General features: G+C 38.9%; 1 protein-coding gene across 1 annotated transcript in view; it reads right to left on the bottom strand.

Annotated features, from left to right (window-relative positions):
• Positions 1-10,260: 10,260 nt before the first annotated feature.
• Positions 10,261-16,107, bottom strand: part of LOC132639583 (uncharacterized) — a 37,033-nt gene continuing 31,186 nt past the window's right edge. Inside the window, exon 6 of the mRNA XM_060356022.1 lies at positions 10,261-10,605. Within this exon, the coding sequence (XP_060212005.1) occupies positions 10,261-10,605 (345 nt within the window). The remainder of the gene's footprint in view (positions 10,606-16,107) is intronic.

Raw genomic sequence — 16,107 nt, forward strand, 5'->3', positions numbered from 1 at the left:
ATTTGCTTAACTTCAAATATTTATAACACATCTATACCATCACTACAACCACCTATAAGCTTGGGAGGATAACCTCATTTTCATTACTAATATCATTTAACTCGCATGCTTTCCAACACATGAAAATACGGGATGTAACACCTTTCTGGTTCTGTTATGCTTAAATACGCCCATGAAATACGGCCCGTATTCTAGAATACGGACCGTAAACCGAGTTTACGACCACTGTGCACTTTCAACTACTGTTCATTTGAATCAGATTTTATGTTTTAAATAAGAGACCCAAGTTCATTTATTTCATTTTCATTTTTCATTCTCCACAACTCAAGACTTCTCTAGAAACTTCAACACATTTCGTATACAAGAACCCATGAGAAATTGATGATCAACTTCACCAAATCAAAAAAACCAAGTGTGGGAAACTCATCAAAGTTCATCCAAGTTAAGAAATTTCAAGAGAAGTAAACTAGGGTTTTGGTGCAAGAAGAGTAATACCACTCAAGGCTTTTTCCTACAACATCTAAGGTAAGTTTTATGGCATTTACATGTTATTTAGGGTATGGAAGAGTTGAAACACTTGGATTATAGAATGATGTAAGAAATGGGTCATGAAAGTATGAATAGTAGCATTGTTGAGTAAAGGTTTGAATTGAGCCATGATCATTGATAATTTGTGATTATAAAAATGTTATGAATGACATTTAGACCATGGAATAAGTATTATATATGAGAAAACGTGATAATGAGCTATAACCATAAATTGTGGGGAAATTGAAGGAAATGGTGAATTGTGGTAAATGTATACAAATGATGATTGTTGTTGCCATATTGTGAATGTTGATATGAACAGTTGGGAGTTGATATAGAACATGGGAAAGGTAGTATAAACAAAGGAAATGCTGCCCAATTTTTCTTAGAAATAGTAGCGCGTTATTATAGTCGACTAACTAACGTTAATGCGAATTCTCTCTTGAAGGTAGAAACGTGACATTGGAGGAGAACAAGCGAACGATAGCTTAGTTAAACGTAAGAGGTATGTGAGGCTAGTCCCTTTCTTTCTAATGGCATGAATCCTTTAACATGACTCTTCTTTCCTCTTCATGAATTCCTACATTCCGGAAAGCTAAAAGTCTATGTCCATGAATAGCTATACAAGATAAGAGATATGTTATGAGTCCTATAATGATGATGATGAGTTATAGTATAGAGATTCTAAAATGTATGATATGATGATCTTATGACGTTAATGATGTTATTTATTGCGTACACTCACCTTATTTGTTAGTTCCTTCAAGGTGAGGCAGAATGTCAATGAATGCTCCATAATGAAATCGGGGGATTACGACCTTACGTCACCCCGATAAAATATAGTTATTCTTGAGCCTTATGCATGTACTATGATAAGCATATTATGATGAGCATATATGATGAGCATGTTATGATGAGCATATTATGATATAACACCGCGCCTATATGGTCGGGCAGTCACCGCTAAGGCGGGTAGCGTGTACACCATGGCCATATGGTATGGGCAGACACCACTAGTGGGCGGCATGAGATGATACCCCAGACGCGGGAGGCCTGGACGCAGGCTAATGTTATGATTATTACACCGATCTGATATGGACGGGCAGCTTATATATACTTATGCATACATGACATGATGATGATTATGAGTAAGCCAGCATGTATTATTTCCTTTGTACTTGACAGTCAGATACAAATGTTCCATATTGATATTCCTTTTATATCATTGTCTTATTTCATTATTTATGCCTCTCATACTCAGTACAATGTTCGTACTGACGTCCGTTTTCTTTGGACGATGTGTTCATGCCCATATGTAGACAGGGAGGTGAGCTTGATCCTGACTCGTAGGAGCCAGTAGCTGATTGAGAGCACTCCTTTGTTCGGAGGTGCTTATGATGATTCTTTTGTGTATAGTCATGTATATGTGTATGTATTTTGGGCATGACGGGGTCTTGTCCCGTCCTTATGTCTAGCACTCCAGTAGAGGCTCGTAGATACGAAATGTGGGTTATATGGTCTCACAAGATTGCTAATATGTATATGTATTATTTTGATAGTCTAGAGGCTTATGTTTATAAGAGTATTTATGTCTTCAAATGAAAGATTATTTTCTTATGCTTTGAGTATAAAAGTGATAAAAGAGCATTAAATGGGGAAGGTGGGTAATAGAACGAGCGGTGCTCGGTGGTCAGCCCCGGGTACCCGTCGCGGCACCTAATTGGGTCGTGACAAAAGTGGTATCAGAGCAGTTCAGTCCTAGGAAGTGTCTACGAGCCATGTCTAGTAGAGTCTTGTTTATGGTGTATTGCGCGCCACGATAATAAACAAGAGGATACAGGGCATTTAGGAAAAATGACCATCTTTCTTCCTATGAGATCGTGCGATAGAGCCATGTATAAGATTTTATCCTCCCTAATAGTGTGTTGTGATTTCAGAATGCCGCCAAAGGGAAAAGCTACAGCCGCCCAGAAGGGCAAGACTACGACAAAAAGGCGGGTAAAAAGAGAGCCTCCGATGAATATAGAAGAAGGCGAATCACATAATGAGGCCTTATCTAATACTTCTTCTACCCCGCCTAATGTGGGAGAACAAGGAGGAGCTCCAGCTCCAATTCCTCCACCGGTTTCTTCGGGTCAACAAATGACCGAGGCTATACATCTATTGACACAGTTGGTTGCCGCCTAGGCACAGCAGAAAAATGCGGGCCCAAGTGATCGGTCAGCCAGTACTAGAGCCCATGATTTCATGACTTTAAATCCTCCGGAGTTCTTCGGGTCAAAGCTGGATGAAGATCCGTAAGGCTTTATTGATGATATGTTGAGGACCCTAAAGATTATTCATGCCTCTGAGACTGAATCCGTGGAGTTGGCCTCTTATAGTCTTCGAGATGTGGCGGTATTGTGGTATAATAATTGGATAGCATCGAGACAACAGAATGCGCCTCCACCTGTATGGCAAGAATTTGTAGATGCTTTTATCCGTCACTATTTGCCACCCGAGGTTCGCTGAGCTAGAGCAGATAGATTTTTAAATTTGAAGCAAGGAAACATGAGTGCCCGGGAATATAGCCTTCAATTTAATTCATTGGCTGGATATGCCCCGACTATGGTGGCCGACATGGGAGATCGGGTACATAGATTCCTGAGTAGCTTAGGGCCACATTTATTTAAAGATTGCTTGACAGCTTCGCTACAAGACGGGATGGATATTTCCCGAATACAAGCCCATGCTCAGAATCTAGAGGGACGACATCAACCACAAAGAAGTGATCGTGATACTGATAGAAGGCAAAGTAAAAGGGCCAGATCTATGGGGGCAGGCAGTAATTACAGAGGGGGATCAAGGCAGACTTATTCCAGACATTCGGGCCAGTCAGTGACTAGTGCACCTCCTTAATTCGCAGGTAAGATTTTTGATCGCCCCTTCCGTTTAGGATAGGGCCAGAGTTCGAGGGACTCAGATTCCAGTTCAGGGAAGATTATAGCCAGAGGAGACCCCCAGTACCGCGATGCAGCCAGTGCGATAGATTACATTCCGGACAGTGTCGCCAGGGTTCGGATGCTTGTTATACTTGTGGCCAGGTTGGGAACATGATGAGAGATTGCCCGTCGATGAGTGGTAGAGTTGGGGTTCAGCCTACAGGTTCAGCAGCTGGTTCTTCCTGAGTGCGCCCGGTAGGGCAGACTCCTCAGATGTTAGTAGGCCGAGGTAGAGGCAGAGGGGCAGCATCTACTTCAGGTGCTACTCAACCCCGTGTATATGCTTTAGCCAGACGGCAGGATCTTGAGTCCTTTGCGGATGTAGTTACATGTACATTGTCTATATTCTTCCGTGATGTGTATGCTTTGATAGATCCGGGTTCTACATTCTCTTATATTACTCCATATGTTGCTGGTTATATTGGGGTGAAACCTGAGCCAATCAAACCTTTTGAGGTATTTACTCCGGTTGGTGATCCCGTGATAGCTAGACAAGTGTATAAAATTTTGCAGTTGTGATATGTGATCACCAGAACAAAGCTGAATTAATTGAGCTGGAAATGTTAGATTTCGATGTAATTATGGGTATGGATTGGTTGGCATCATGTTATGCTAATGTCGATTGCCGAACGAAAGTGGTTCGATTCCAATTTCCAAGAGAGCTCGTGCTTGAATGGAAGGGTAATACAGCATCTCCGAAAGGTAGGTTTATTTCCTACCTTAAGGTAAGAAATATGATAGCAAAAGGCTATATTTATCATCTAGTCCGAGTACATGACACCGAGGCAAAGTCGCCAACTTTCCTAATGCGTATTCCGGTCGGTAATGCGAAAATCCGGTCGCTGAAGTGCAAATCCATGTATAAATTTTTTTGACTTCGTCCATTTAGTATTTTGAGCATATCTTGAGTTCTAGAGCTCTAATTTGGGCGATTTTCACGGTTTTTTTTCTAGTTTCAAAGAAAGGGTAAGATTCTAATCTTTATTTTCATGTTTTCATCATTATTCCTTTGGTCTATTAGTATTTATTTCATGATTTGGGTGGGGAAAATTAGGGCTTTGAGCTATAAGGATAAGGAAATGGAAATCTTGATTTGGGAATTGATTCATGGATGAACTTGGGTGATTTCAAGGGCGTTCTTCAAGTTTCTTCAAGGGGTAAGTTTCTAATGTTCCGTTTTACCATTCTACCTTCGATTAACTTGGAATTTCATCATATAAATCATGATTTGTTTTAATCATATATATCGATAGGACTTGCCTATTAATTTTTTTTATTAATCATCAAATAAAAGTACAAAAATCCAGAAAAGCCAAAATAGGCAAAAATAAAGGAAGAACAAAAATAGTAAAAAAGGGAAGTCCAAAAAGGCAAGGAAATAGGACTGTTGAGCTTGTTGCATCTTTGAAGCCTTGTACTGATATTTGCCTGATGCTGCATTTCTTGTGAACAACATCTCCATCCATGCTACCTGATGTTGCTGATGCTGTAGAATTATAAGAACTATCCATGCTCCAGCTGCAGTTGCATTAACTCTGATCATCCTATCTTCAAAGTTCTTGATCTGATATTTGGATAATCTTGTTTGTCTAGGTTCAACGGCCTTCTACCTTGAGAAGGAAGATCTGTATATTGCTTATATTCTACTGATCCCAGCAGAATGGCTTGATTTGCAATATAATCTGCTAGACTATTTCCTTCTCTCTTGACATGTCGAAACTTAACCTCACACGTAGTTATAAGATGTTTGATGTCTTCCACTAGTACAATAAGCTGCCATGGAATTTCCCAGGTTCCTTCTATGATATTCTTTATCACCATGGAATCTGTCTAAACCTGCAACATCCCGTAAATCCGAGTTAGGTGTGAATGTGAAAAAATCTAGTGTTAACATGATATTATATCTATATGAATCCATTCTTGATGAATTGGGTTGAAGATGGTCGTCTTGAAGTCAAACCAACAATTGAAGTTCTTAAGGGCTCTTAACTTCGCCTAAGTTTTGGTAGGTCTGTCTTCTGGGCGATTTTTATGAAAATGTGTTGCGAATTTGGAAAAACTTTCTTGATTAAAGTTGTATATCTTTGAAATATCTTTACAACGGTAGGTCGCCCAGCCTGAGAAAGCTATGTACAAGATGTTATGTCCATTTTACTGAAGGGCACAAAAGCTGGAGATTTCGCCCAAAGTATGCCCAGAAAGTACGGGCCGTACTTTAAAGTATGGGACGTCCTTTTGGACATAATTCTTCCGTTCTTCACTGGTCTTGGCAGCCTAAGTATGGGCTACAAGTACGGGATACTTTCACCGTTTCTGGCAGAAAAATTGAGTTTAAAATGGGTGTGGTCTTATTTTGTTCTCATTTTTTTCATCCTTCCAAACCCTAAGGACGAAAATCATCCCTCCAAGTCTTCAAATCAAAGGTAAGAACAACCTTAAGATTACTAATCTATTCTAACATCAAACCCATGATTCTTACCATGATTCTTGTGATCAAAACCTAGGGTTTGCAGCATAATTCTTCCTAAAGTGATTCAAGCTAGGGTTTGGGTGTTCTTCATTAGGAAAGTGAATTGTTAAACTTTGTTTAACATATTAAGGTATGTCTCTTTTAAAAATCATTTTTGATTATAAGGATAATTTGTATGTCTCTCTTTTTGAAAGTTATTTTGAATGAAAATCACTTTTGAACCTATTGTTGTAAGTATAAATTTATTCAAGATTCTTTAATTAATGAAAGGAAAAGCAATCTTTTCATGTTTCTTGAACTCTAATTTATGTCTAAATAGTGGTTAATGTGTGTGAGGGGACAAACTCACATTAAACCGAGATTGTAACAAACCCTATATATGTATAAGTCATTGTGAATGTTTTCCTCTATGAGAGAGGCTTAATAATGATGGTTAAGAGTTGTCAATGATATTCTTAATGATGAACCGGGACATGGAAATCTTTTGTAAAGAGGTTATACGTTTTTAATACATTGATTGAAATGACTTAATCTTTACGATATGGCATAATGAACCTTAATGTTAATTGATGGTGTGACATACCTTGAGACAAATTATGAATCAATTTCTATGCTTTGAACTTTGTTGTTGTGTTTGGCCTAGCTACTCAGGAGGAAGGGTAGCCACTATGGATCCTAGTGTGGTAATTGCCTAGTTATTCGGGAGGAAGAGTGGCCATTACTGGGTTCGCTACCCAGAGTGCGGTTAATGCCTATCTATTCGGGAGGAAGGATAGCCACCGCGAATCCCATATTCTAGTGTGGTGCGCTGTGACAAGGGAACCACTACGGTAACCCTTCGATGTGCTTGATTCTTGGGCCTGTATTGGCATGTGTGATATTCCTATTTTCTCATGGACTTGTTGTCGTTAATTATGATCAATTGAAAGGCATATTTGAAGTTGTACCTTGACAAGAGGCCTTATAATCGGTTTTAATAATTCTTATTGAGATAAACAAACTGATTAACTGCTCTTACATTGGTTTCACATGTTTTTCAGGACTGATTTCTTTATGTATTATTTTACTTTATTTTTGTATTAATTGTTGTCCCCGAGGCACTCACTGAGTACGAAGTACTCAGGCATACCATTGTTGTTTTTGATGGTATGTTAGGTAATGGAGAAGAGCAGGTTCTTGATACTCTAGGCGTTTAGGAAGGACTTGCTGTTGCGGCTAATTTGGTGAGCCCACACATTCATTCGTGGGACACCCTATCGATTTATTTATTCATTACATTAGTTTTTCGGGCTGCGTCCCAATGAGTCAGACTATTATTCCTTTACCTTAGAAGCTCCTTAACATACATTTGTGGGTAGTTGTTGAGTTATTGACTAACTCTTGGGCATGTTGTTATGTTTGACAAGTATAGATAACTAAAGACTTCCGCTGATTTAATTCTTATATGCATGATTTGTTTACCTTTATTTTATAAACTGTTGGAGGCTAATGTTGAACCTAGCGGGTTCAAATATTATTATTGTATCGTTTAGGTTCTTCCGATGTTGTTCATGATGTCGGATGCCGGTCACGTCTAGGGTGGGTTTTGGGGCGTGACACAACCAGTACCTGCTGTATGTTATTTGTCACATAATGATAGATAGCCTCTTTGATTGCCAAAGCTTTACCTTCCATGTTAGTTGTCCCATGAATCTCCCTTCCTTCTGCATATATCAGATCACCAAGTGAATTCCTCAAGCAGTAGCCATATGAAATCCTCCCAGGATTGCCTTTACTTGCACCATTTGTATTACATTTTATCATACCATCTGGGGGTGGATCCCTATAGATGAACTGATACCTCATTCTAGGCCTGATCTCTTCTAAGTACTGAATCATAACAGGTAAGTTTGATGGGAAGCTCTGCAGTTTAGGATAAGCTGTTTGCAGTAATTGCCAAAGATATTTGTTGATCTGTTAGATTAGGCTACTGAATCCCATTGCACCCCCATATTTAATGGTGTTTCTTCTCCTCGATAGATTCCAAGTTATGATTGCAGGGATTGCCTGAATTATAGGCCTCAGGATGGGTCTCCAACTCTTTGTCCACCACTTTGATATCATATATGGATTATGTTGTCCCACCGGTTGAATACCTGCAAAATTAGCAAACATTCTCCACCGTTTTGATGTTGTAGGAGAGGTTAAAAAAAGATGTGACATTGTTTCTTGTTTTGGTTCTGTGCAACACCAGTATTTTGATGCCAATTGAATTCCCCTTCTGCATATTACATCATCAACTGGCATTTTATATCTCCAAGCACTCCAAAGTGTGAATGAGACTTTAAATGGAAGAAGTTTCCTCCACATCTGATTATAGTTATCCATCTTCACTTCTCTATGCCTCACAAACTCCCAAGCACATTTGACTGAAAAATTTCCATTATTTTCTTGTAACCCCCAGCTTTTGACTAGTTCATCTGTTACCTGAGGAGGGGGAATAGTTTCTATTACATGTTTAACATACTTTTCAGGTATATATTGAATTAAAACCTGTGCATTCCATCCTTCTATGCTAGCAAAATTCTGAACTTCTATTTCCTCCTCCATACTATCATCAGGTAGGACATGATATAAAGCACCAAGATTTGTCCAGTTGTCAAACCATAAGCTAGAATCCCCCTTTTTCACTTGCCACCATATCTGATGCTCCACCAATTCCCTTACTATTACCAATTTTCTCTAGATAGGGGATGCCCCTTTAGCTTGTACAATCACAGGATAAAGCTTTTTACAGTATTTGTTTATCATGAAAGAACTCCACAATGTAGGCTTTGTTATGAGATTCCACCATAGTTTACAAAAAAGAGCATTTGAAACTTCAAATAATGATTTGAACCCCAGTCCACCTTTATCCTTAGGCAATGACAGTGTCTTCCATTCAGGACCACAAGCACTTTCTCCATTCAAGGCAAATACTACTTCTTTGATTTCTTCTTAAGTTAGTATAATATCCACGGTATGATGCTGATCTTCTGTGACTAGGGTAGGGATATGTTTTAATAAACCAAACTTAGAAGGAATTCTATCTTCTTCAAATTTCTTCTGATAACATCTGACTGCTTCTTGTGAGATCTCTTCTTGATTGGTTAGCCAATTTCCGTCAGCATCGTGGATATTATCCACTCTAAGCTTATTTCTCCTCCCTTTTACATAAGCATGGAAGAACTTTGAGTTTCTATCTCCATCTTGAAACCATGTTAGTCCTGATTTCTGTCTCCCAAACTGTTCTTCCAAGTGTAAGAATCTACCAAGGTCTGCCTGCACCCTATGTAGTCTTTCTCTATTCTGCACTGTTGGAGGTGTTTCAACCTACTCCTCATGGACTTTGATTACCTCTTCAAGTGATGCAATTTGCTGAAAAATATTGCCATATGTGTTCTCGCTCCAATTTCTTAATGAATTCTTCACCTTTTTGAGCTTGTGATGAAACTTGGTAAATGGATTTCCTTCAAAATCTATACACCAGTGTTGCTTGATAATCTCCTGGAAACTCTCATGTTGGACCAAAAATTCAAGAACTTAAAAGGCTTTATGATCACCTCAGTAGTTGTGGAACACTCTAGTTCCAAAGGAGAATGGTCAGATCCCTTTAATATCGGATGAGTTACCTTCATGGTGGGCATTACATCTAGCAATATATCATTACAAACCATCCTGTCCAACCTTTTAAAAATGCATGCTTCTTCAGCTCTTCCATTCCACCATGTATATGTACTACCTACATATCTAAGATCCTATAAACCACAACTGCTAAGATAGTGATTGAAATCTGCAACTTCATTATACAAGACAGGCAGACCTCCTAATTTTTCTGTAGATATGACATTGAAGTAACCTCCTACTAGCCAAGGTAAATCAAAAAGATTAGAAACCTGGCTAATGGAGTCCCATAGCATTCTTCTTTCTCTAGCATCACAAGAGGCATACACCACTGTTAAGACTATATGACAACTTAAACTTTGGTGAACTAGCTTAAAAGTAATCTGCTGTTCATTGTCAATCTCCACTGAACCCTGTACATTCTCTGAAAGGAATAACCAAAATTTCCATAAAATATTGACAAAAGTTGTTTCCATACCTAACTTTCTTCTAAAACTTTCTTTTGTTCAGCATCTTCAAAAGGTTCCATCAGTACAATAATACAGTATCTATTTCTTCTATTCATATTAGTTAATCTCTCACAGGATTGTTGAGTATTAACTGATTTGATGTTCCACAATAAGAGCTTATTCATCATGATTAAGATTGTTTGGAGGCTACCAGCCTCTTTGATAATAGTTTAACTGGGGGAACAAGTTCCTTCTTTCCTCCTTTTGCTTTTGAGTTTCTCATTTGCCTTGTCTGTCTAGGAGAGAGATCTGCTTCGCTTGCTACCTGATCAATTTGAACATTAAGCAAATCTTCCTTCAGCTCCTGATCTTTTATTTCCTGAGGGGGATTACTTCTTGGAGTCTTTGGGACTGATCCACCAGGCTTCTTTGGATGATTAATAGGACTGATATCTAAGGATTTCTCCTTAGTTCTCTCTTCTTCTGTCTTGTCCTTTTTGCACTTATCATGTTCACCCTTTTCCACCACTGCTTCCTGGCTTGTGCTGATAATTTTCCCATTTTATCATGACTCGACTAGGGGGCCATGATGGGTACCCGTTGCTGACTACCGAACACCACTCATCATGCTAATCATCATACTCATCCTAGACACATATAATCTCGAAGGCAACACATGCATATATATAAGCCCTCACGGCTGCAAAATGATATACAAGAATACAATGTAGTCATCACGAGAAATATACTACCCACACATACGTATCTACGAGCCTCTACTAGAATACTATGACATAAGGACGGGACAGGACCCCGTCATGCCCAGGTATATACACAAAAATAATGTATCAAAATGGCACTTCCGGAATAATGGAGTGCTCCTGTAAATCTGCTGATAAACTCCTATGAATCTAGGCCACCTCCTTGTCTACCAATGGGCATGAACATAGCGTCAAAAAAGAAAGGACGTCAGCATGAATATTGTACTAAGTATGTAAGGCATGAACAATAATAACATATCGAAGAAATAAAGGTACATCAAGTAAGGAACAACCTGTGCTGAAGATCACTTAAAATGAAACAATGCATGCTAACTTACATCATAAACATCATCATATTAAGTAAGCATATATAAACTGCCCAACCATATAGGTACGGTGTAATCATCATTAGCCCCCGTCCGGGTGAACCATCTCATGCCGCCCACTAGTGGTGTCTGCCCATGCCCTTTAGACATGGTGTATATGCCACCCGCCTTAGCGGTGTCTGCCCGGCCATCTAGGCACGGTGTAGTCCCATTATCATGTACTTGTGATAATGCATGCATAAGAAATCAAGGATAAGCTATAACTCTATCGGGGTGACGTAAGGTCGAGAACCCCCGATTCCATTACAGAGTAGTCATAATCATCCTGCCTCACCTTGAAGGAACTAGCATCATAAGGTGAGTGTAACAACAATGAATATCATATCATAGGCTTTTGAATTTTTAGACATAGACACATCATCATCATTATCGTATTCATAACATGTCTCTTATCGTTGTCTCATGAGAAGCTCTTTGTAAACATGGACTCATAGTTTCCGGGATGTAAGAAAGTCATGGAAAGATAAAGGAATCATGTCATAGGAATCATGCTTTAGAAAAGAAGGGACTAGCCTCACATACCTTTACGCCTTTCTAACTTGCCAACTATACGCTTCCTTCTAAGTTCGTAATTCTACCTTCAAAGGAATTCGTGCTAAGATTAATCGACAACATACTCAAGCTTAAGCTAAAGCTAACGAAAATTGGGCAGCATTTCCCTTGTTTCTACCACTTCCTCCATATGATATAACAACTCCCAAACATCAACAACAATATTCATAATATCATAATCAATAACTTGGCAAGTTCGACCCTATCCAATTCCCCCAATTCCCTGTCAAAGTCATTCATAACTATAACTATAATATAACATCACATTCTTCCTCATACAATGTTTCTCCCATATCCTCAATATCATTTATAGCATAATTATACTCATAATACATCAAGAGTTATGATTCATGTCAACTACTATTCAAGAATACCATTATTCTCACCTTTGAGCTCCATATTCTATTTTATTCCATAATCCAAGTCTTTCAGCCCCTCAATATTCTAAATAACATGAAATGATCATAAAACTTACCTTTGATTATGTATAAACGAGTTCTAGATGGAAATGGGTTCACTTGAATAAAACCCTAGCTTCAATCCAAAGAGATTTCTTGACTCCAAGCAACCCTAGAGACTCCTATACACTTGATTTCCTTGGATTAATGAAGTTGATCTTTGATTCATCTTGGCTTCTTGTAAATAAAAGTTGTGGAATGTTCTCAAGGCGTGGAGAGAAGTGGAGAAGTGAGGAAATGAAAATAATAACTTGGGGGGCCTTACATTTATAATTGGAAAAATCTGACCCGTCGTGCATTATACGGACACTCATACGGTCCGTATAAGTGACCGTGAAATTGTCCCAACAAAACTTCATTTCTGTAACCATTATACGGTACCTTATACGGTCCGTATAAGTGACCGTATAACTCCATAAGAGATGGACCTTCACTGTAACGGTTATACGGACTATTATACGGACCGTATAATATTATACGGACCATATAAATGGTCGTATAATCCACCTTTTCTCCAATCTTATGCTCGCCGTTTCTTTTGATCTCCAATCCTTATGGAACCCTCTTAGCACTTGTTTAACACTTCATTAATAACCTAAAGAACGTTATAATGTTTTCTCAAGACATTGTCAAAACAACATTAGCTTGGTACTTTGCAAATCCTTTCCCAAGGCACGACTTATACTTAACATTCTTCAATGAACTTTATTTTCTTGCCTCAAACATCTTTGGAGTCTTAATGGGAACCGTTAAGTAACATTTCTTACTTGTAGGAACATTGCATACATCTCACCCTGCGTTAGTCTATCCATCACATGACAACATAAAATATTTCGAGGTGTAACACTCTTCCCCCCCTTTAAAAACATTTGTCCTCGAATGTTAAGTTTCGGGAATTCTACAAGAATTTCACCAGAGTTTCCCCTGTAACATGGCGCTACCATCTTGTCACAACAACCCACAATAACAACGTCTCACAGGGCTACAACACAATAGCAATAAATTTTGGTCACACACAGCCAAAAGCATAAAAAGAAAGCATACATACCTCATAATATTGATGTCTCATCTTGGATCTCTTCCGGGGGTGAAAACAATTGCAGATATTTGGACTTCATGTTTTCTTCCGATTCCCAAGTCATTTCTTCTCGATTATTGTTTCTCTATAAGACCTTAACTGAGGCTACCTCTTTATTTCTATGTCTCCGTACTTGCCTAACTAGTGTGGCAATGGGTAGCTCTTCATAATCCAACTCTTCTGTCACTTGAACATCATCTACCGACACGATCCTAGTAGGATCTCCAACACACTTACGGAGCATTGATACATGAAAAACTGGATGGACTGATTCGAATTCTTGAGGCAAGTTCAGTTCATAAGTTACTTGACCCACCTTGCGGACAATATTATAAGGCCCAATGTACCGAGGACTTAACTTTCCATTTTTACCAAATCTCATCACGCCTTTCATCGGTGAAACCTTTAAGAATACACGATCATCAACTTGAAAGTCTAAGTCTCACCGACGGTTGTCCGCATAAGATTTCTGGCGACTTTGGGCTGTTACTAGTCGATCTCGAATAACCTTAACATTTTTCACCACTTGTTAGATCAACTCAGGGCCTATTAGCTGTACCTCCCCTACTTCAAACCACCCAATTGGGGATCTACACTTTCTTGCATATAGAGCTTCATACGAGGCCATCTGAATGCTGGAATGATAGTTATTGTGGTATGCGAACTCAATAAGAGGTAGGTGGTCATCGCAACTACCACTGAAATCTAGCACACATGCCCATAACATATCCTCCAGAGTATGAATAGTGCGTTAGGCTTGCCCATCAGTTTGTGCATGAAATGCTGTGCTAAGCCTTACCTGGGTACCCAAACCTTCTTGGAAAGACTTCCAGAATTTAGCTATAAATTGTGCTCCTCTATAGGTGATAATAGATAACAGGACACCATGAAGTCGCACAATCTCCTTAAGATACAACCTTGCATAATCTTCTGCCGAATATGTGGTTTTGACTAGAAGAAAATGGGCTGATTTCGTGAGTCTGTCCACGATCACCCATATGGAGTCATACTTGCTTCGGGAGTGAGGAAACCCTACAATAAAATCCATGTTGATCACTTCCTATTTCCAGGTTGGGATTTCCATGGCTTGTAAAAATCCTCCTGGCTTTTGATGCTCAATTTTCACTTGTTGGAAATTTGGACATTGAGCCGCAAATTCTGCTATATCTTTCTTCATTCCATCCCACCAATACATTAGCTTAAGGCCGTGATACATCTTTGTCGTTCCTCAGTGAATAGAATACCGAGAATGATGAGCCTCTTCTAGAATCCGACGACGTAGTTCGGAACATTTGGAACACATAGCCTGTGTCGGTACCTAAGAACTCCATCTGTGGAAACCTCAAATGGCGACTTATCTTTCTCATACAATGTATCTCTGTAGTGGCTCAACTGGGGATCTTCATATTAGTGCTCTTTCACCTCCATATCTAAGGATGAAATAGTTGGGTTGTGGATACCAAGTCCTGCATACCTGAATAAATTAGGCGAACTCCAAGACTGGCTAGTTGATGGAGCTCACAGATTAGTTCTTTCTTCTCCAGAGGAACCATACATAGACTACCCATTGATTTGCGGCTAAGTGCATCAACTACTACATTCGTCTTCCCAGGATGATATAAAATGCTCACATCATAATCCTTCAGCAATTCTAACCACCGCCTCTGTCGTAGATTTAATTCCTTCAGCTTAAAAATATATTGGAGACTCTTGTGATCTGTATAAATATCAACATGAACGCCATACATGTTACACCTCGGAAATTTTTCCGTACTTGTGTGATGAGTAGAACAATGAAGGACTTGAGTGTATGGTGTTTTACTAAGTCGGGAATGGCTAATTTTGCATTTTTGGAAATAATAGAGTTGTAGAAAAATTTTCTACCAGTGGTCGTATATGGCACTATACGGCCCGTAAAGTGATTTACGGACCGTATAGTGCAATCGTATTCCATCATTCCAAAAATCTCAACTTTCTGCCCAGCGTTGATATGGTTAAATACGACCCAGTTTACGGCCCGTAAACTGGTTTACGGACCGTAAACCAGGTCGTACAGTGCCATAATCCTCAGCCAAACTTTTTGTTTCTTGGAATGCTTAAATACGTCCACAGTGGACGGGCCGTAAATCAGAATACGGTACGTAAACTGCAATTTACGAACACTGTTCACCCGACGAGAATTCATTAAAGATCAAATTTTGGGATTATTAAAAGGGGCTTGGACTACAATTCAGTTCATTATTCATCAACACAACTCAAAACACCTCTAGAATATTCCAAATTATTCCTCCACAAGAATTCAAGAGAATCAAAGGGAATATCAAGATCATCACCACTAAATTCATGAAAATAAGTGTAAGAACACATCAAAGGATCTTCTAAATCAAGAAATTCTAAAGAAGGGTGGAACTAGGGTTTTGGCTAAGTGAAGAATTTCAACTCAAGGGTTGTTCAACCACTATCCAAGGTAAGTTTCATGATCATTCTATGTTGTTTGAAGTATTGAAAAGCTTAGACACTTGAAATGTAGAAGAACATAGAAATGGACCATTACTGAGTGAATAGTGCCATAAATGAATGATAGTGGGATTGAATTATGAATGTTGAAGTGTTGTGAACACAAATACGTTGTAAATGATGCTTACATCATGAAACAAGCATTAAACGCATGAAAATGCAAGGACGAGTCATAAGGCTAATTATGAGGGAAATTGGAGGAAAATGGTGGATTTTGCTAAATGTACGTAAACGACGATTGTTGATTTCGATATTGTGAGTAATGCTATGAATGTTGGGAGTTAA

The sequence above is a fragment of the Lycium barbarum genome, chromosome 5 (genome assembly GCF_019175385.1).
Source record: "Lycium barbarum isolate Lr01 chromosome 5, ASM1917538v2, whole genome shotgun sequence".
NCBI lineage: Eukaryota > Viridiplantae > Streptophyta > Magnoliopsida > Solanales > Solanaceae > Lycium > Lycium barbarum.